General features: G+C 32.4%; 2 protein-coding genes across 7 annotated transcripts; both read right to left on the bottom strand.

Moving 5' to 3' along the window:
* Nucleotides 1–3630: 3630 nt before the first annotated feature.
* LOC107426942 (RNA polymerase II C-terminal domain phosphatase-like 4) lies at nucleotides 3631–14292 on the bottom strand. Of its 6 annotated transcripts, none has more exons than XM_016037266.4 (10): nucleotides 14069–14290; nucleotides 13434–13506; nucleotides 12113–12275; nucleotides 11486–11571; nucleotides 10676–10794; nucleotides 5591–5771; nucleotides 4937–5226; nucleotides 4432–4617; nucleotides 4313–4351; nucleotides 3631–4189 (listed from the first exon to the last, which is right to left on the bottom strand). In XM_016037266.4, exons 3-10 carry the CDS (start codon nucleotides 12253–12255, stop codon nucleotides 3878–3880), a joined length of 1356 nt encoding a protein of 451 aa, XP_015892752.2. In that variant the 5' UTR covers nucleotides 12256–12275; nucleotides 13434–13506; nucleotides 14069–14290; the 3' UTR covers nucleotides 3631–3877. The 6 variants fall into 6 exon arrangements, with proteins under 6 accessions (XP_015892752.2, XP_015892748.2, XP_048336914.1 ...); XM_016037262.4 differs by having other exon boundaries at nucleotides 12113–12255; nucleotides 14069–14136; XM_048480957.2 differs by lacking the exon at nucleotides 14069–14290 and adding an exon at nucleotides 13884–14062.
* Nucleotides 14293–15629: 1337 nt separating this feature from the next.
* On the bottom strand, nucleotides 15630–20741 carry LOC107426797 (reticulon-like protein B21). Its single transcript, XM_016037086.4, has 9 exons — nucleotides 19130–20741; nucleotides 18956–19018; nucleotides 18746–18848; nucleotides 18553–18627; nucleotides 18285–18429; nucleotides 18098–18167; nucleotides 17709–17774; nucleotides 16150–16272; nucleotides 15630–15948 (listed from the first exon to the last, which is right to left on the bottom strand). The coding sequence occupies exons 1-9, from the start codon at nucleotides 20358–20360 to the stop codon at nucleotides 15779–15781; spliced, it is 2046 nt and encodes a 681-aa protein (XP_015892572.3). The 5' UTR covers nucleotides 20361–20741; the 3' UTR covers nucleotides 15630–15778.
* Nucleotides 20742–23232: the final 2491 nt, after the last annotated feature.

Here is a 23232-nt window from a genome sequence, read left to right as displayed (position 1 = left end):
TTTTAGTTCTTATTTTTGTGGTGATCATTTTGTGGTCAATTAAGATAATATAAACGTAACGATGATTTACTCTTCCATTGCTTGAAACTTTTTGTAAGAATATGGTAACTCAATTGAATATCATAGTTAAAGATCTATAAGTTTTTATGTTCAAAACTTGACAATTAACTTCTATAGAAAGGAAAATAAAATAAAATAAAATATTAAATGTAATTATCTAAAAGCTGGTCGAGAGTATATAAAGAGCAATAAGTTGTATGGGAGTTAGGAGATATTATAAATGTAATAATAATTTTTTTGGGAAGATCGATGATTCTTTTTTTTTTTTTTTTTTTTTTTGATTGAAGGAATACCTCACCGAACTAATTAAGTTTCCAAGCAATGAGGAGAGAGATTTACGTTTGATCATGGAGACAACAATAACATCCTGTACACTAAAAGATATACTGAACCATGGACCAAGCAGTTTTCTACACACTAATGAAAAATTAATATTTTCTTTCTATTTAAGATTATAGGCTATATATATATATATATATATGTGTGTGTGTGTGTGTGTATATCATTTTTTCCCACTCAATCAAACCCTATTCAACTAATAATTAATGCTGCAATCAGCCAATTCTATTCTTAAGAGTCAAGATATGTTTTTAGATGTTAATTGTTTTCTTGTTGATGACATTAGGTTTTGTTAAGCATTTGTTGGGGGTGTTCGGTCAGTGTTCTTTTGCTCCTAGAGAGACAAATAGAAATGTTCATTGTTCAGCTAGATGTACTCTCTCTTTAGGGTTGTTTGAATCATGGATGAATAAGTTAAAAACTTGGAACAGTGAGTGGTTAACCGTGTCCTTCAAAGTGATGTTTTGTGTTCTTCTTCTTAATAAAATTATAATAATAATAATAACAATAACAATAATAATAATAATAATAATATTAATAATAATAATAATTAATGCTCAATGTAATACAATTATAAATCAAAGTAATGATACAAAATTTATTGAAATATTTTTCAAATTTGTTGATCAAATGACATAATAAATGATGTAGTAATAAAAATATTTTATTGATTTTTTTAATTTATTTTTTCATTTAAAAGTTCACTCATTCATATTTAGATTATATAAATATATCAACCAATAACATCATAATATTGTGTCATTTGATAAATTAATTTAGCACACATTTTAATTTCTATAACATTATTGAAATCAAAAATAAAAGAAAAATCCATTACCAGTTTCATAGATGAAAATACTATATACATCTTTTCTACTCAAATATATATGTCATAAACACAAGGAGATCAATGAATAATTTGATCAAAGTTAGTGATTAATTAAGAGTGCCTCCAGAAGAATCCAAATATTCATATGATTATGAATTGCATGCCACGTATTTGTTTATTTGATTTTGATAATGTATATATATATATATATATATATGTATTTATGTAAATATATATTTTTGGTAATATTGGTTTTGACAATATTAACTTATAGAGTAGGCGGTTAGCTTGCGACGTGTTGAAGTGTGGGATATCCATAAGGGACCATATTTTATATATACTACTTTTCTATTTTTTTTTTAATTCCTAAACACAAATTATTAGACAAAAAGACAGAAAACACAATAATTCTAGGTTTTGATGCCCTAATCAAATTAATTATCAAGCAAAACAACAAAAGCAAATGCACGCCAAAAAGACCAATTCAATTCATGTAGGGTATATAGACTTGTAGATATTAAAATAGATAGCTTTCCCATTGTGTGATTCTATTGATTGATTCATTGACTATACGTTTTAGATTAGGCTTCGGTCAGTTTAGGCAGATTTTCAGGGTGTTGATCATAAATTTGAAATTTCATAGTTTTTACTTGCTTTTTCCTGGTAGAAGATCGACCCAAAATAGCTGGAAACTTAGTGGGTTGTTGAGAAAATATAATTTTAGGCATGTGAAATGTATCCACCATACCATTCGCACCTGTCGTTATTGAAGGCAAGTGTTGGACAAAAACAAAAATGTAAGGACTATTGAAAACTACAACTCAAAAAACAGATTTGAGTATCCATTGGCCCGACCTAATATTCGTTAATTGAACGTCTAGTTCGATATGTTTTTAAGTCTTAAGCCCACTAGTCTGGTGAAGGGAATGTTAATTATATTAACCAGAGGTTTATAAGAACAAAATTAAGGTTTTCACTAGTATAAATTCATGTATCAATTAAGAGACGAAAATCAATTACCCACGTGAACTAAAGTTGTTCATTTAATACAACCAGGTTTTCCAATTTGATGAAACTTATAATTACTCTGGATGGAGAAATTAAGTTAGTCCATAGTAGTACGTTCAAAAATCAAAATGAATGAAAATCCATGCTTGTTTCTTGCATATATTTTGATAAACCATATTGCTTTCCATGCATGTGCACCATACACAAGGAGCAGCAATGATGGCCTATTTAGTACGTCTCCTTACAAAAAAAAAAAAAAAAGAAAAAAAAAAGGAAGAATTGCACAGAAAGACAAGTCCTTGACGCAAATGGGGTACAATTAATTCAAGTTGATACCATGGCCCTGTCGAGTACTTTGATGAATCCCTTTCTTTTCAGTGTCCTATCCCTACATATACAGACACCTACGTGTTACTAACTCTTTTCAGGCATTCTAAATTCTGTTGGTAACTGGGTTCGTATTATCCAACTCAATCAGTCAGTCTCCTCCACAACTATATTGGTTTTTATGGTTTTTACTTATTGAAAGTCTTGTGGAGCTTGGAGGATTTCTTTAGCTCTCAGGTTGTGGACCGGTAGTTAGATAAGATAATGATGATGCTATTGATGAGACTGCATACTCTGCATGCATGCATGCGTGCCTAACTTCAAATGGTTTGAAGCCAACTTCCATCTTTGATTTTGACCCGTTTATTAGATTCTTCTTTTATTTTTATTTTTTTTCCAAGTTAGCGTGTGTTAGATTTTCCATTACCCATCACATCTTGTCTAGCAACATTTTCTGTTTACTTGTCTCTGGCGACTTTGGATGTACTATACTGTATATACATTTACCAAAATTTTCAGATATGAAAAAATGCATGATCTAATATGCAAATGTAAAACATAATTACTTATAAAACACAATAAAAACTTTGGTAAACAAATTTGATGGATTTGCTACTAGCGTTATCAATGCAGGTAAATAGTGATAGCAAGTTATATTGGAAACCTTACGAAGAATTTTGTTATTATTGTTAACAACATTGAGCCTTTAGGCTCTCTCCCAGTTGGCATCAACACCACAGTTCAAATTCCTAAATTTTGTACTGGTAGTCTCGACTGTTATGTATACAAAGATTTTTATTGTTGCAGCGAATAAATTCATTGTAACTTACATCCAAACTACAAATTTCATTATTAGACAATAATTTTTGTTTAAAATACATTCTTGCTATTATTAAGTAATAAAAAGTTAAAAGGTTAAAAAACAAAACTATATTTACAACTCCTTTACAAAAATCATTAATTTGGCAAAAATAATTCAACAAACAGAAAGAGAAGTTAAAAACACCATTTAACGCAATTAAAATACTTTCCAATTTGACACACCGTTCAATTTAAGTACATTAACGTGGTGTAAAATGATCGGTCCTATTATTAATGAAGAGGATCCAAATCCCTATAAACAAGCCCAATACAACTTAATCATACAAAATTTAAAATGTATTGGACTGAAATTCAGCAATAAGATTTGCAGAATATGGTAGACCCAAATATGTCCAGCCCTAATTAGAAGAACTGGTCTTTGCTGAACGCAAAAAAGGCCGAGTATTAGAGACTATGCACAACTACAGAGGGTTAGCACTGATAAACGAATGGTCATTGGTTTTTCACTACGCTAACAGAAAAGTTCTCTTCAGGTAGCTTTTGCCAGAGATAGTTTGTAGCTTCAATCCACCTGGGATGGACCAAAAATTTCTTTTCTTTCGCTGCCCAACGAGATTTTTCTGTTCCAGCATCTGTTGCAACCACGTGTGTCACTGATGGGTCAAGTTCTGTTGAACAAGTAGCACCCAACTGCTCTGCCATCTTCCACAGCTGGTGGTTCTCAGCCTGGAATTTGGTAGGAAAAACACGGCTGAAAACAATTTTACAGTCCTTCAAGATTTCCTGCCGAAGAGTTTTCAACACCTGAAACACAGCACGAATATTCTAGCTCAACACTTGTACCATTCCAAGCTCAAAAATTTTACCAACTGTAACAGCACACTTCATCCTTAAGTTAAAATGGGGTGAAACAACAAACCACTGTACCTGCCTCACATCCCTGCCCATAAGATTGTCACTGGTGTTCTACAGAAAGGTCCCGACAATAAGGTTAGCAGACAAGTATAACAATATGTGTTGACAGAGTAATAGAAAGACAGACATACATCAAAGAAATTGTTGTGGATCTGCTTAAGAACTTTGAGAACTGTTGCAAGAGCTCCTTCAGTCTCACTTTCATCACTCTTCAATTCAGAAAGAGACTTACAATTGAAGCCAAATTGGTGACAACTTGATCTGAAGAAATGATATCTTTCCATTAGTATCAAATTTTCCTTATGCTTTGTCCAAGCCTGCAGTATGGATAACAATTAATAACCACCTAAGATGATTCAAAGACTGGAAACAACCTGGATTATCCGAAAAAGCAAGAATTTACAGCGCCATAAAAGAATGAAAAGCAAGTAATTGGAGGTCAGAACCATAAAGGAACGACAGCTACAAACCAAGTTCTAGAATCGCATATAGATCCCCTTTTTTTTGGCTCACAACATTTTTTTTTTTTCCTTTTCCCTACGGAAAAATTCTTTTGAAAACTGAAAGTTATAATTGTTTTCAAAGCATTGAAAATGCTCAAAAGTTAAAAATCTTTTAAATTACAAAAGTACTTACATTTTCGGTATCATCAAGGATTAGAACTGCACTTTCTTGCCCCAACACAACATCAAGCCCCTTTTGATGTTTCTGGGTGCCATCATCCCGTGATATCACTCTTTCACCAAAGTACTCTCTTTTGGGATCAAGAATATTAGCCATTGCCAATGCATAAGCTCGATCGCCCATTGTATAAATGTGCATTTCATACATTTCACTTGCTTCTTTTAAAAATGTCCGAACAAAAGGCCTCAACTTGGTCATCATATGCATATTCTCCAGCATGAAGAGGCTCCCATTTGAGACATCTATCAACTCATTGTATTTGAAAATCACAATGCAACAGCATCAGTGAACCCATTAAATCATCCAGAATGCCAAATAAGCTCTAATGATTCAACCCAAACAAAAAATTAAAGTGATTTCAAACAAATGAACACATGCACATAAATACTAGCATTTCAAAAAACAAATTGTTTATGTCAGCAGCACACTTAAAGGGAAAGTTAAAAGGCAATTTAATAGCAAATCAAATCAATGATAAGCTCTATTCAATTTGTAATGCTAAAGCAGAAATAAGCAAACTCTTTTGATGTGATATATATTCTTCTAAAGAGGAAATGCCAATGAAACCGAGAAAGAAGAACCACATCAAGGGCATATAGTGTATACCTTGCAGAGAATCTGTTTGGCTCTTCAAGTATTCCTCTTCTGGTGTCATATGTACGAGTTGAGTGGAATTCAACAACGTATGATCCAGATCGAGAACCAAGTGAAGTTTTTTATGGCGTAACAAATTCTTCATATCCTTGCTGCGCAACCTAACAATCTCATCATTATTAAGCCTTAATCCCTGCCAATAAAAATTGTTTGCCTCAACGTATCAATTCCAATTAACATATAATACAGAAAAAGCAGCACAGAGCAAAGGCAAAAAAGTCATTTTTTTATCAAGATATTGGTATTTTGTCAATGACAGGACATAAGACATAACAGATCAGAAGGATGATATCCTCTCCATCTCAACATACTGAAATCTTATTTATAAGAATAATTTATCAAAAGAATCCCAGGGAAGACATATAATAGAAACAACAAAAATCTTTATATATTAAAAATAAAAAATCTTCTACAGCTTTCCTGCATTAGCCACTAAGAGCCCTATTCACTTTTTCCCTTAACCTTGGTATGTCTACCTCCCTGCCAGGCTAATCACCAGCATGCACCCTCTGCAATCTCTCGTCTATATTTTATATAACTCTTAGTTATCTTCTCTTTAATCTTCCTTCTTAAAAATTTAACAATGAAATCTCTATCTTTTGTGATTTCTCAGAAGAACCCTAGATGGCATCTTTATCTGGCTTCCCAGTTACCAATTGCAGAGGAAATCTCCATACTTCTAACTCATTTACTACTTGTTCATCAATTATCGAGACTTCTGGAATTTATGGGTCTCCAAAGTCATCAAAATCAATTTACTATTGATGCACCATCTCTATCAAATCAGATTTGAACCAAGTTATTTTCAGTACTGTTTTTTGTTCGTAGTTTGTAATTTTAGATTTTCCATGTATTAAGTTGCAAAGCTTAAAAATGATTATGAAATTGTTTATATCCTGAAATTTTGAAAATTGAGATGTCAGCTTTTTCCTATTTTCCATATCTGGTCTTTCCATTAATCAAAGCCTTCAAGCCACTTCACCCTACTATCAATCCAATCCAACCAGATTTTGAATGGATTGTTATTTGGCTAAAATTGTAGGAGCACAATAGGTTACTTCAAGATAGAAGTGATGGAGAATGATGAAGATTACATAGAATTTTAATCATTAGGGTTTTATGATTTTTAAGATTTTAATATTATTATGTTTATTAGGTTTCTTCTTATTATTTTAATTTCCTTAAGTTTTTACGAAAGTTTATTAGTTGGTTTCCATATTTAACTAGGTTTCCTATTATTTTAGTTTCCTAATGTTGTTAGGTAATTTAATTATAAATAGGGCTCTTTGTAATTCTTTTAGGAGAAGATTAATAATACAAGTATTTTTATAAGAGTTATTTCTCTGGTTTTGTGTGATGCAAACCAAACTTAGGTGTGAAGCTTAGGGATTCTAGAAGTGATTCCTAGAATTGTTCTGGTGTGATGCTATAACCTATCTTTTATTTTTCAGTTTTCTTTGCTTCCCCACCTGTCCTACATCAGTTTGGTATCAGAGCCTGGTTCCAACCCTTGCCGCGTGAACAGTACCCATGTGAACATTCCCGTAAACAGTATCCCTGCACTGCAAATACAGTACTCCGTGTGAACAGTATCCAATGATCAGATTGTTTCTTTGACTAAAAGAATCATGACTACACGATCTGGAAAGAGTTTTAAAGGCAGAATAGCTGACAATCAATTTGAAGAACTATTTATTTGTATGGTAGAACAAGTAGTCTCTTACTGCTCAGGTTAGCGATATTGATGTTCGGGTTAGCAATATTGAAGCACAAATATTTCAGCCTAATAGCTCCTTAATTAACAACGAACAAAAAGAGATTCTTGAAGCCAATGATGATAAGATCAAGAGAGGCAACCAGCAAAGACAACTGCTCCAATACCCTATCCTACAGCCCAAGAAGCATCTAATTGGGTGAGAGACATGTTCGATCAACACAATACTTTTGATGACATCACAGAGGGTAAAAATTGAAGTACCAAATTTCGAAGGTAAGGTAAATCCAACCGAGTTTGCTGATTGGCTTTCTTCCATTGAAGAATATTTTGATTGGTACGATATGGATGATGATCGGAGAGTGAGATTTGCCAGGATGAAACTAGTAGGTCTTGCTAAGATTTGGCGGATGGGTGTTGAAGGAGACTTGAAGAGAATGGGATTACCACTCATTGGTACTTGGCAAGAGATGAAAGCTAAGCTTAGGGAAAAATACATGCCTATTATTATGACAAACTATGTGAGCAAGCAATCAACTTGAAGCAAAATAATATGTCAGTTCCTTAATATATGCAAAAGTTTGATAAATTGAAGACTCGAAGCCAACTACTTAAAGATCCAAGGCAAACACTAGCAAGATTTAAATCTGGTTTGAGATCCAACATTAGGAGGGAGTTGTTACGACAACCTATCTATAGTTTGGAGCAAGCTTTTCAAATTTCTTTGGATTTGGAGTATCTTGAAAGTTTCAAGAGACCTGATACAACATTGAATCAAAGCATTGGAACTACAGCAAATCAACCATCTATTCAGCCCACAAAGTCCAAGGAATCTATTTTTGATGCCGCTAATTTTAGAGAAAGGGCCATAAATGTTTCAAGTGTGGACAGCCTGGTCATATGGCATATAATTGTCCTAAGAGAAACTTACATCTTGGTGTGGAACATCACGAAGTACGTGATCAACAGAAGGAGGAAGATGAAGACAACTTCAACTATGGGGTATATAATCCTGATGATTTGGAAGAAGGAGATAAAGTAGATACTTCATTAAATGTTGTTGTTAGACATATCCTTTCGATTTCGAAAAATGGGAAGAAAGATTGAAACATATATATATTTTTCAAATGTTGGATCGTTGTGAAAATCAAGCACAAAAGCTTATCATTAATGGTGGTAGTATCATGAATGTTGTTTTAGCATCTATGGTAGGATGACTAAAACTTCCTATTCAACTACATCCACATCCATACAAAGAACAAAGTAGCATGGATTGATAATACTTCAATTCCTGTAACCCAACGCTGTCTAGTTTCTTTTTCATGTAGAGTTTATAGTGATTCAATTTGGTGTGACATGATTCCAATGAAAGTAACACATATTCTTCTTGATCATCCTGGGCTTTATGATAGAGATGTGTTTCACTGTGGAAGAGAAAATACCTACTCTTTCATGTTTAATAATAGAAAAGTTGTGTTGAAGCCTATGACGGTAGCTAAGATGGATAAATATAAAGTGGAAAAGCCAAGTAAAATTTCTAACTCACAAAAGCTGCAGGACATTCTTTCCAATAAAGAATTTGAATAGGAAAGTGAGAAACAGATGACTGAGGCTCAGGTTCTTCAACTAACAGATTTTACAAAGGATTTTGAAACTGTATGTGGAGCATCAAATGAGGAAATTGGAGGTACACTTACTCAAGAAGGACAGCCTATTGATTTTAAACCTGAATCCTTAATTGAACCTTTACCGCCACCTACACCACCTGCCACCTTACCCAAATCCCTACCTGAACCCTTGCCTACACAACCTGACACTTTATCCAAATCCTTATTCAAACCCTTACCTATGCAACTTGTCACCTTACTAGAACCATCTCTTACCTACACAACCTGTCACCTTGCTTAGACCATTATCTACACAACCTAAATGTGTCAAGTTGGACTCAGATCATTTGAATGAAAGGTTTTTGTTCACCTTAAATAACCCTAAATTTGCTAGGCATGTAGTCTTCTTCATCAAGTTTGAGCTTATGCCACCGATGCTATCATTCTTGAAGTTTCGATTATTGCTTTACGATTTCAGCTTTAAACTCACTGGAGTCTCGTTCTGTAAGAGGGGGAGAATGATGGAGAATGATGAAGATTACATAGAATTTTAATCATTAGGGTTTTATGATTTTTAAGATTTTAATATTATTATGTTTATTAGGTTTCTTCTGATTATTTAATTTCCTTAAGTTTTTAGGAAAGTTTATTAGTTGGTTTCCTTATTTAACTAGGTTTTCTATTATTTTAGTTTCCTAATGTTGTTAGGTAATTTTATTATAAATAGGGCCCTTTGTAATTCTTTTAGGAGATGATTAGTAATACAAGTATTTTATGAGAGTTATTTCTCTGGTTTTGTGTGATGCAAACCAAACTTAGGTATGATGCCTAGGGATTTTAGGAGTGATTCCTAAAATTGTTCTGCTGTGATGCTAGAACCTATCTTTTAATTTTCATTTTTTTTTTCCTTCCCCACCTGTCCTACATCAAGGAGTTTTCTTCATTTGAGCAACATAGATAGGATGCAAGGGTTACAACCAATCTCGTGCTTTTTGACGAAAAGCTACCAAGCGAAGCTAAAAGTACTCCAGATAATTCCACAATTACATTATATAAAATGAGAAATGATCCCTTAGCAATGTTGCTTAGCATTAGCAACAATGACATAGGACCCTATTATTAGCCCCTTTTTGTATTACATTTTTTTACATACCCCCATACACAAGAATGCGTTTGTATTCTAGATCCTGAATATGGTGAAGAAGGTGAAAAACTGTAAAATAATAAGTTAAGACTAGTGTGAAACACCGTTGTTGCTAAGCATAAGCTTAGCAACATTGCTTAAGATACCATTTCTTTCTTTCTCTCTCTCTCTCTCTCTCCATATATATATATATATATATACACACAACAATTCTCCCATCAGGACCCAATAGGATTAATGTGCAGAGCATATCCTTTGAGTCCATACGATAATTCCATCTGGACATCCTAATGAGTACATAATAATAACATATATATATACATACAGTCCTGCTATAGAGAGCACCACATAGAGAACGCCTATGCATGCCTAACGTCCCACAACATGTTGCAGAACATTAGGCCCCCACAGGCATGCACAAAGTGGTCATTTCTATAGCAAAATCATATATATATATATATATAAACACATACATATATAAACCCATAAATCCACCCATTGACTATTTTCAAACTAAACAAAAGCAACAAAAAAGCTTACTTGACCTGGTAGTTATCTCAAAGAAGGAATACCTTGTGAATGTACCCAAATGTCACACCAGACTCCTGCTCCAACCTCTGACCACAAATTATACACATATCTCCAAACGAACCAGGATGTGTACACGTATTCTGCTTTGTGGATTCTTCCTCTGCACGAAGAACATGATTACAATGATTGGTGGCCATGCATGTAGCAAAATCGTATTTCTTCTTATCCTAACAAGAACAGTTTCTAAACAAGATGAATAATGGAAAGACTACATATTAATAGGAAAATAAGTGAGCATATATCTGCATTTTCATCTCAAAGCAACAGAAAGCTTTCAGTGTATGGGTAAATTTAACAAGGAAAGTTACGGGCATAAATAATAAAATTTCAACATTAAAAGATTCTAAAATGATTTACAACATTCTCTTTTCTAAGGCAAAACTAATTAGAAAATTAGTTCAGTATGTCTTTAGACCAGAGATAACCGGAGATCATTAAAGCTTCTGTCAAATCCAAAATACATATAAGATACCATCACTCTGTGAGCGACACTAACTCCTCAACCCACAAAACTTTTCATGCATGTCATGCACACACGTATGCAGACTTTAAGGAGGAAAAGGAACAGATAAACAGATAATAAAATAAAATAAAAAGATAAAGAGAATATATAAACACAATGATATTTGTCTAATGTGGTATCACTAAGTTTGTCTCGCGATTCTCAAGAAAGGGGTTTGGTATTAAAGACCCCTCAAAACACTCTATGTCTAGGAAACATTTAGACAGTCAAGAAGAAGTCTATATGCATGCAACAATCAAAGGATTGACAACCCAATCATAAAATTTACCTAGCACTTCCGTCACAGAAACTTGAGAAGTTGATCCATCAGGCTCCTCTGTGCTTCCCATATTCTCCACTTTATGCCTTTTTATACTGGAAGGTTTACCAAATAGAAATTCAAAAAAAAAATAATATTTAACCAGCGAAAGTAGTAGAATAAGAAAATAAAAGAAGGTAGTATACCTATCTAAGAAGCTTTAATGCTAATCATTTGCTTCTAAGAAGAAGGTCCATCTTATTGTTATCCACTCAAGGTGTATTGCATAAAGAACAGGGAGATAGTGCACCATCTGTTTTTGCGGTGTGAGTTTATTTATGGTTTTTAATGTAAGAATTTACCCTTTACTTATGTGCTGTCTTATCATATATGACAGCTTAACTTATTATTGTAATTTATTTTCAGAAGCCTTGGTAGACCAAAAGAGGCCAGTTTTCATGGAATATTTCAGTCTTGGTTTTCCTTTGGGTTCTGTGGCTTCTAAAAGTAACAAAGGAACTTTTTAATGAAATGAGGAAGATTTATCCGTAATGACAGAATATTGTTTAAGGTTGTGGGTATATACATAAACAGAAACTTTCAAAAAAAATCAAATCAAATCAAAAAATTCAAAAAACCAAAAAAATTAATCAGCACCTCTCAATTTCAACATCATCGTCATCCTTAGCTTCTTCAACTGGTGATGAATCTGAAGAAGCAGAATCCAATGCTGAATCAAGAAGTGCAGCAAAGTCATCACTGCTAGATGAATTCACTGGAGAATCAGTCACAAGACTCATCTGTGCAAATTGCAATGGGCCTAAGTAATGTTAATGTTGAAGTGAAATAAGCAGTAATAAAGACACTTATTTTTCAAGATAAGGAAAAGCATTTAAACACAACCAACTAATCTGAAATCAACCCTACAAGGAAAAGAAAAAGCATCTAAACACAGCCAACTAATCTGATAAAGACAAAACACTGACGCTATATCCTTCAATGAAACCAAAATAACAGAGAGATATATCTATTCTAAAATGAAGATGAATATCACAATGAAAAAAGAACCTTGCACCATATGGATCAGACCATAATATGTGATAGTTAACAAACACCTAAATGAATTAAGTCTTTACATCAAGTATGCTGATCAAGCCAAAATGTTACCAAAATAATATTTTGTTTTATCAAAAACAAGTTAAATGTTTAAATGCCTAGTTTGGAAATGGAAAAATTCATTTGACTTGTAGTGAACAAAACCAATTGAATGACATATTCCCTCAAAGTCAAATCTCCAATAAAACACAGGGGACAAGCACAACTTTAAACAAGCAATAGCTCTACCATCAACAATCAGCTCACGTTAGCAAAACGTTTTGCAAACTTGAGAATTAACACCCAATTTTATTTGTCAAGCTCATTAAATAGGACAGCCCCTCATGCATGTTTATGCGTTTGACATGCATGCTTACAGACTCATATAGATTTTCCACAAGCTGTACGCCATAGGAAAATACTGACACATGCCCAAAAGCAACAAAGATCATACCCACTATCAATCCACTAATCCCCTTCTACATTTGATGATTACAATGGGTTGAGAGATGAGTATGCATAATCCATTTTCATATTGTAAACAAGCATTTCATCCGCAAGTTAAAAAAATAAAAAATAAAAGGAAAACGAAGAAAATAGCACCTAAATACAGTATATTAACACGACCATATATATAGCACCCGCAAAGATGCTTTTGCAAGTACCAAAAACCATCAACATAAAACACAGAATAATATAACCATGAAGGCAAATATATCAAGTAACAAAAAGAGGCCGAAGCATAATTATTTAAAACAAATTTCAACAGTATAAAGAAGAATCTGCACATGCTATTCTACAAACTTAGATGGGCATTCCTTTAAAACTAAGATGATCACAATTTAAAAGACCTGAAAGAAGAAGAAGAATGGGAGTGGAATACCTTTAAAAATTGTTGTCACAGGGTTGTAGGAAACTTCGGCACCACTAGGCCATTTTTGGGACACTTGAAAAACCTGACAGAATTATTATTGGAATGAAACTAGTCTAAGTATTGGATGCAATAAAGAACGACAAAACTTCCATAAAATTAACTGCTATTCACTTCGTTTGATGCAAGATGCATATGAAAAATACTGAGTAAAAATAAGGCAAAGTGAATAAATAAAGAAATAAGAATACTTCCCAGACAAACAGAACATTAATATACACTACAAAAATGATAAGTTAAAAGATACTCAGAAACAGAATCTTAGATGTGAGTCCAAGACAATCAATCATAAGTAAATTTGTTTATTCTTCAACACCCTTTACCAAAGAATTCCCCTATAACCTTCTCAACCACAAAAATATTAAAACTAATAATAATAATAATAATAATAATTTTAATTGCCTCTTTCAAAAGACTTCCAAGAAATTTATGGGTCTTGAATGTGCAGAAAGATACAAAATTCACGGGTTTTGATTTGGGTTTTTTAATTTTTTTTTTCTTCTTCTTTTGGTCTGTTTCGCTAACTTGATAGATAAACACCAAAAAGAAAAATAAAAATTTAAGGGGGAAAAAAAATATTTTTGAACCTCTGAGAAAGGGCAAGAAACGGAGACATCTGGTTTGACTGGGCGAGCGAAGGCTGAAAATGGCGAAATGATGGGTCGGGTCGGGGTTTGGGTTGGGATGCGAATGCGGTTTGACCTTCCTTTCTTCTCTCTCACCCTCTTGCGAGTGCTTTTCGTCAGGCTCAGGCCGCGTTTGCTACTACACCGAATTTTGTACAGCAAACAAAACGCACACACTTTCTTTTCTTTTTCTCTTTGAAGGGGGAAAAAAAAAAAAAAACAAAAAACAAAAAACATCTGTGTTTTTATATCCTTAGTCCTTTAATTTTAATTTTTATTTGAAAAAATATGTTTTGATACAATTATTGATTATTTTTTTAAACATAAAATCATTGCATTATTTTTACTAAAGTTGCATTATCAAATCATTTAAATATTTATCAAATGAGATTGATTCGTTAATAAATCATTTACATTTATATAAGATTGTAGATTTAAAATATGAAATGAAAAAAATATTATAAATAATAAAAAATCAATTAAATATTTTATTTAATTAGGTCAAGAGTTTAAAAAAATAATTAATCAATAATTAATCAAGTTCAACATTAAACTTAACGTATTACATTTGTAATATCATTGGGGTTTGATAACGGTTTTTTATTTTTTATTTTTTATTTTTATTTTAGGTCTTGAAATTTGTATTTCTTTGTCCAATGAATAATTGAGTGGAGAATAATAATGATGATGATGATGTGGAGATATAATATAAAAAAAAAATGGGTGGAGATATATAGACCGAATTGAATTGCAAGCTATGGAATTACATCAAATTTTGAGCAGAGGCTCATATGATATTCTCCTCTCTTTTTTTTTTTTTAGTGAATAACTCATGATATTCTCAGTTTAGGGTTGGAAATAAAACCAAATTATTCCCCATCAAAGTCTCTTCAAATTGGTTCTGTTGTCAAATTACCCAAAAAAAAAAAAATGATTAGGTTGCCTTGATTTTCCACATATTTGCGTAAAAAATGTGATTTAGTCCTTTTTTTCTAATAATCTTAAGCAGAATTAGTTAAGGGTTTTGTTTCTTTTTTGGGAAAAAAAAATAACATTACCTATGAATGAAATTCTATATATATATATATATATAGATATAAAACACATTAATTTTCTCCTCAATAACACACATACACGTTCAACCACATGGTTAAATAGCTATACAAATCATTCTATTTTATTTTGACGGACATCGGCTAGTAAAATAAAATTGTATATATATATATATATTTATTATTATGTATTAGCAAAATCTAATTAATAGTTAATCAGACTAAAATTTCTATGGGAATAGTGAACTTGACCCAATAGTATTCTCCACAAACCTGCGTCATTGAGACCTACACACACGGCTCTATCATGTGTACACTGCAACATTTTATATTTGAATATTTGTTTAAAACGAAAAAATATCAAACATATGTATTGCATTTATTCATCTCCTTCTTTTTCATTTATTTATATATTTTTTTACTGAAATTTTTCTCTCTCTTTGTATTTGAAATTTTATGGACAGAAACCAGAAATAAATTATTTTATTGAACTTGTTAGAGAGGAAAACAGAATATATTCACTAATTATCAAATATTTACAATAAAATAAATTAGAACTATGATATGAATAAGAGGAAGAGGAAGAGGATATCATAAAATGGCAACATCATTTTATTTCTTAAAATTTTTTCTTTTGTTTAGTAATGTCAACAATAGTGGGCCCATTCCCTTGTTCATCTCTTCCAATGGGTTCATGCCAAATGTCTTCTTCTCCTGCATCATCTTCCATCCATTCATCTGTTGCTATGGATTGCTGATAGTATCGAAAGGCCACAAACAGCATGAACACTGAAAAAATGGATTTTCATCACCACAACTTAAAACAGATCCAGTAGCTTTGTTAAATTGCAAAAGAGCCCCTCAATTTGTATAAAAATTAAAAAAGGTACGTATCCAGTAGCTTTCCTAAATAGCAAAAGAGCCACTGAATTTGTATAAAATTTAAAAAGGGTATATCATTTATTTATTTATTTTTTTTTTTTTTTGTACCTGCCCAAATGCGAGCAACGATGGAGGAAAGGTTCCAAACAAGGAGAAAGATGGCAACAGTCAAGGCTTTCTTGTGAGAGCATGAGTTCCAAGCATCCCGAAATCTTCGAACCCAAAATTTGGCTTCATTTTCAACATTATTAATTTAAACATTAGTACCAAATCTTCAATTGTCATACTATTTTCATTTTAGCAACTCATCTAATTCCATTTTATGTACAATAACACTAAAATATGCTTCTTCTTTTTTTAATCCCCATTCAGTCTGATATATTGTGAAATTAAGCATGTATATTTATACAACAATCTTTGTACAAAAAGAAAATTGCACAACAATCCATAAACATGTCAAGCACTTCATCAATGACATCTATACATAGTATCTTCGAAACAACCTAATGACAAAGATATAAACCACAAAAAATATTGAAATTTGAATCTCACCATTTTTAGACATATTCTGAGGAAGATCTTCTATTCCTATTTTTTTATTGAACCAATGTAGTTTTTTTCATTTTTAACTTTTTATTTTTATTTTTACTTTGCTAGTATTTTTAATGAATCGGAACAAAAGATTCTTATCATTCGTGATAAAAATAAATTTTGATCCCTTGAAAAAGAATTTTTTTTTTTTTCAAAAAAAAAGGGGGAAAAAAACGAGTTAAGGGCCCACAATAAAACAAAGATTTTTGTTCTATTTCTTTTGTAGGCCCAAGAAACTAAAGAGAGAGGTCAGAATGACAAAAGGCTCATAATAACCCCATGATAGTGGGCCCACACCCAGACAATGTATTCTGTCCAAAAACTGTCAGAGAGAGAAGGAGGTGGCCCAATTCTGTTGGGCCCAATAACAGAGACGTACTCAAAGAGCATGTCCAATTGAATTTGCTACATTCATGTGACACATTTCAATACACATCCACATACAAATGCCATTACCATGACTAGCAAACATTTCCCAAATTCAGCTTATACCCTATTATCCCCACCCAAAAAAAAAAAAAAAAAAAAAAAACTCTACTTTCCCAAATTCGGCTAATTAAAATATTTTTTTTAATAAAATTAAAAATACCCAATAAAAATTCATAATTCACAATTATTGACCCAGCAAAAGAAAAAGAAGTTAAATAATTCACAATTAGAGAGAGTCATTATTTGATGGAGAAAAAAGAAAGCTTTAAGGAGACCCTACCATCACATTTTATGAATTTTTGAAATGGGACCCATAAAATCTAGCCTAGGGATGATGATCAAACATTAAAAAAAAAAATAATTAAAAAAAAAAATAAAAGAGCCGTTAAATATATATAAGAAAACGTTCATTTTTAATGGGGTAGTAGTAGTAGGTAAAAAGGTTAGGTAAGGTTGAAGATCTAGTTCATAGTCACCCAAGCGGCAGCGCTGCTTGTGCAGAAGCTGAAAGTCCAACAATGGTGTGGTACCAAAGACAAATAAAGCACAGTATACGGTGATTTGTACACCCTAAATGGGTGTTGATTTGAATATATCACTCAATGTGCGCGAAAGTAGACAAAGATCTTTAATTTCCTGGAACTTACCGTATGCAGTAATCTGGTGCGAATACAAAGAGCAGACTTTTGGTACGGTGAAAACCCCAAAAAAACCTGACCCATTTAGCACACCCAAACAGTAAGTAAAATAAATAAAAAGTGGAAAGAACAGTCACAAAATTTGCCAGTTTCTCTCTCTTTCTTTCTTTGGCTGCAATTTAAAGAGAAATTTTTCACTAGCCAAGTAAAACAAAAATGTAAATCAGTAAATCTATGTAAAATGATGCTCTTCAGAGCAAAGAATTCTGGGGAGCAAAAAATACATTAGATTATTATAAATTTATAAGTTGGGTATAGGAATTTAAATTTATAAATTTTTTTAAGCTAAATTTATATAAGTATAATTTAAAATGCAGTTTTAACAAGATGAAACTTACCCAATTTAGCCATGGTCCAAATGGTTATGGAGTTGCCACATCTGGCCAAAACAAAGAGCAAAGCTGCCAACTGCCATTGCCAACAATTTAGCACGCTTTTTGTATCTTCCTCAATATGAAAGCAAGAACTAAAAATAACCAAAAAAAATTAAAAAATAAAAATAAAAACCAATAAAAGGTAATTTACCTTCATTGTAGTGCAAGGGTCACCAGAAAACAGAGCTTTAAGCTTTAGCAGGAACTCATTTAGGTATGGAAGGACCAGTTTCAGCAACCAAATTGATTCTTCTTCTCCCACAACATAACTTGTATTATCTATATCTATAACTCCCCTGGTATTGTTTTCACCAAAACAGGGGGAAAAAAAAAGTCACAAATTTTTTTTTAAAAAGATGAAAAAACGAAAACAAAACTAAATACCAACTTTCTTAATCTGTGTCGGTGATTGTTTTTACCTGTAGATAATGGACCTAAAAAGGAAGACTGTAGCAAGATAGACAAGACCCAGATAGGAAATGACAGAAATAAAGCTGTATGAGACGAATCAAACAGAATTTCAGTCATGGAATATGTTCTTAAACAGAGGGAAACAGAGAGAATTTACAAAATTTATGATGAAATTAGTTTCCAAATTCAGGATTTTTTAACCTGATGTTAAGATCTTTTGTATAGGAGGATGAGAGAATGATAAATGTTCCAATTCCAAAGATAAAAACCGATCTTGATATGTCTTTCCACATGATCAAATCCACTGAGATAATAATAACAAATGAGAAAAAATTCAAGACCCAAGTTGTAATAAATTTTTGACAAATGTGAAAATTTCACAACTAATAAATCCAGGAATCAAAAACTCACCAAAACTCTGCAATCTGTTATGGGATTCAGGAAAAGTACGGTATTCATCTGAAGCTGCTCTAACTACATGGTCCAAAGAGTTAAGACTTTTGTCAGTAAAAAATAAAAAATAAAAATGAAGGAAAAACATTCCCAACGACACAATGCAGCAAGAAAAAAAGAAAACAATCTTACATGTAGTTTTGGCATAATTTGTATGCAAAGTTGCTCGTTTAATCACAGGAGGCTGTTTTTTCACATTTATAGAGATGGGTTCTGGCTTTTGATGGATTTGATGGAACTTTTTGGTTTCCTTCTTCTCAAAATGAACCTTATTTACTTCATTTACAACCTTCTCTTTATTGATGACCTTGTTGGGTTTTTCACTTACAACCTTCTCTTTATTGATGACCTTGTTGGGTTTTTCATTTACAACTTTCTCTTCACCGATGACCTTGTCGTTACTGGGTTTGTGCTCTGGTGTATTAATTTCCTTAATATCAAGGCTTTTCTTTTCAATCTCAATCTCAATCTCAACCTCATCAATTTCCTCGCCCAACTCTTCCTCTACTTCTTCTTCTTCCTGATCGTCACCATAATCATCATTATCATCCACCACAGCTTTCGGAGCAGAGTTGTGCAAATCCACATTGCTTTCACCGTTGGAAATGACTTTGTCTTGGCAAACACCAAACTCCTTGCATGTTTCATCAGATCCAGACTTCCCAATCTCAACTGGGTTCTTCTCAATTTCCTCACTGGACTCTTCAACTCCCTTCTCCGATTCAACCAAGTCCTTAATGGGCTCAGATTTCGTCTTCCCCAATTGAATTGCAGCACCAGAACCATCATTATCTTTGTTGGACTGTTCCTGAACCTTAATTGAATCAGATTTGGCTTTCCTCAGCTGAATTGAATTCCTCCCCACTCCTTCACCAGATTCACCAGCTTCCTTCCCCAAATTACCAGGACTCTTCAACGATTCACTCCTTGCCTTCCTAATCCCAACTGGGCTCCTCTCAGCTTTATCAGAAGCAACACCAATTTCCTTGCTCCCCTCAGATCTAAGCTTTCTCACCTGAATTGGGCTCTTCTTCAACCCATCAACAGAGACACTCAGCTCCTTGCACTGTTCTTCAGAATTCCTTGGGGACTCAGTTTTTCCTTTGGCAATCTGAATTGGGTTCTTCTCAAAGCTCTCAGATTTCCAAGTCTTCCTCTTCCCAGAAGCACTCACTGCCCCAGCAGCAGCCTGACCTCTCTTCAACTTCGACCCAGCTGAAATCCCATTGCTCTCCTCAGAATTTTCTTCTCCATTGAAAACTTTTATCCCACCTCTGACTTCATCATGCTTCATCCTGCTCTCCCACACAGACCCAGCAACCACACTAGTCCCAGCTCCAGCTCTCCTCCTACCCACATCCATATCTCTCCTTTAATAATCTCTTTTATACCTCTTTTTTTTTTTTTTTTTCTCTTTTCTCTGTATCTCTCTCTCTCTCTCTGCCTCTCTCTTCTCTCTAGCAATGAGTAGGCTGGGACATGGAAAGCTTTAAGCTGAAGAAATGGCGGTTGGTGGGGTGAAACATTGGGATCCCTTTGCCTTTGGAAAGCAAAAAAATTGAGAGCGGATAAACAGAAAAAAGAATAAAGAGAAATGGTAGATTGTGTTGTAACTTGTACGAGACCCCGTTATGGTCTCCCTGCCGCTTCTTTCTCTCTTTTCTTTCTTAAATATTCTTTATTAAAAAAATTAAAAAATATATATATAAAAAATAAAAGAAAAATGGTGTGTGGATTCTAAAGCGAAAAAGTTAGAAATTTTGGTGGGGTTGAATTATTAGGGGAGGTTGTGTTTAAGGTAAGCATGATTTTTTTTTTTAAAATAATTTCTTTTGATTTTTTGGTGTGTTTTGGCCATGGGTACTTATATTCCCCTCCGTTCCTCAACTTTTGTGACAAAAGGATCTCTCTTATGGCACTGTGACCGACGCAGTAGTAGTACCAAAAACTCATATGTCTCACATGCTATTGTTTTTAGAAGTCAGAGAGAGGTGGGTTTTGGAACCATACCCAATTTGTCCTCATGGAATTTGTTTTTAGGGCATCAAAAAACCTTTGCTATTTTGCAAGAGGGTCGTATCCTTAAAATTTTGCCAAATCTTCTCAGAATTCTGATCATTTTCTTACCCAATTAATGACGTTAAAGTTGCTAACAAAACTTTTGTGTGAATGATGCCAACATGAACCTTTGATCTACTTTATGAATTTGGGCACAGCTTTTCTTTATTTCTCTCTCGCTATTTATTAAAGGATAAATGGTCAAATAGATGGTGAGGGTGGTTCATCCCCCATTTGTCTACAAACTAAAGTATGTATGTCATGATACTCATGACATAAGGCAATAGATTGGTGAAATTTTTTTCCTTTAGCTCCTCTTCTTTATTGAATTTAATAATTCACACAACATGTTTATTTAAAAAAAAAATTAACACCATGTTTAAATGTTTGATTGAAAGCACTTTATCACTTTTTAGTTTGTACAAAATTAATTTTAGAATTTCCGTTTATTAATTTATTATATATATTTTTGATTTGATACTTTATAAGTTTCAACACTAAGTTATATATTGGTGACAAAACCATTAAATGTTAATGGAACTTAATTTTTTATCCAGTTTTATTTTTATTTTTTAGTTTATAATCACTAAAAATAGAATATACTACACTGCATATTTTTTAGGTTTTCTTTTGTTACAATCGGATATCTTTATATTTATATTTTTATAACTACATAAAAATATCTTTTTGTAATTAAGAGAAATTTTAAAAATGTACAATGTAATATATCTTTGAAAATAATAATAAAACTCACCATTTATTGGAAGAAGAATAGACAATAGAATTTAGGGCTAAAATGAATGAACCCTTAATGTCCCATTAGCATTTAATAATTTTGTAACTAATATGTAACTTTTGCAATTTAAGGGGTATCCAATACAAAAAGAAATTTAAAGATCCAAAATAAACTTTACAAAAATAAAAGGGTAGTAAATGTATATCTATAACCCTTAGTAAATTTATATGTATAATCCTTAATAACTTAATATTTATTTGATATACTTTATGCATGGAACTATAAGATAATTCTTATATATAACCATTATCCAAGATACCAAAAGCCAAAAACAAAATAACCTTATACATTTATTTTTTGGTACTATATGCACCCTTTGGAACGGATAGTCAAAATTGATGAATTTGTTGGGTGAATTGTCCACAAGCTTTCGTTATTTGATTTGTTTTGTTATCAAATCCATTTGAGTGGAGAGCCGAAGGAAACAGAAACCAGAATAGACTCAGAAAAGTAAAGAAAGAGACAAAAGGTACTCCAAAGAGGAGTTGACGTGGGCACCGCTTGCAAAATTAGTGGTTTGGAATATTTTACTTGAGTTTCTGGTGAGAGTGAGCCATTTGACAAATTTGTCCTTATCAAGGCACAAAAAAATTAATTTTTTTTAGTTTCTTTTTTTATTATTATTTTTTTTTAATGAAAAGTAAGGGCCTTATTATTTTGTTTTAGTTGTTGTACAATGCAAACAATTGTATTTTGCCTCACCATTGGGGGCAAAAATGAGAAACGATTAATTTGTTGAAAAATAATTGCAAATTTGCATCAATGAATTTGCTTAGCTAATGAATAGGATATATAAATTACAACTCTGGTTTATTAACATGCCTAATATCAAGGATTATCATAAGGCAAAATCAAATTCTAAAAAGGTCAAAAAGCAAAAACAAAAAAACAAAAAATAAAAAAATTACGAGATATTTAGCCAGATAATGAGAAGATAAAGTTGACTGACATGCCATAAATTAAAGTATTGGATAGATTTATGAAAAGAAAAGAGAAAAAAAAAAAAAAAAACCATCCAAAAGCATACAAAAGTACTGAATTGTTTAATTTGGGGTTGCATAATGCCATCGATATTACATTGACACGTAGGGTGTTTGCCCCACATATTTGTTTGTCTATACTTTGAATTTTATGAATCAAGTTAGATGACAATTATTTCTTTAAACTTTTTATTTATTTATTTATTTATTTTATTTTCTCACATAATAAGAATTTTTGAAGGGACATAAATGCATCTTGAGTAGATGTAGAATAATGTTAAGAATATAAGAGTTAAATACACTTTGTACCCTCAAACTTTAGAATTTTTTATAATTTTTATAGTTTTTATTTGGCATTCCAACCTTCAAAACTTTCACATGGCACCGTTAACTATTGTTTT

Source organism: Ziziphus jujuba, chromosome 1, assembly GCF_031755915.1.
Source record: "Ziziphus jujuba cultivar Dongzao chromosome 1, ASM3175591v1".
Taxonomy (NCBI): domain Eukaryota; kingdom Viridiplantae; phylum Streptophyta; class Magnoliopsida; order Rosales; family Rhamnaceae; genus Ziziphus; species Ziziphus jujuba.
Note: the sequence above shows the minus strand (reverse complement) of the source record. Positions and strands in the feature narration are given on the sequence as shown.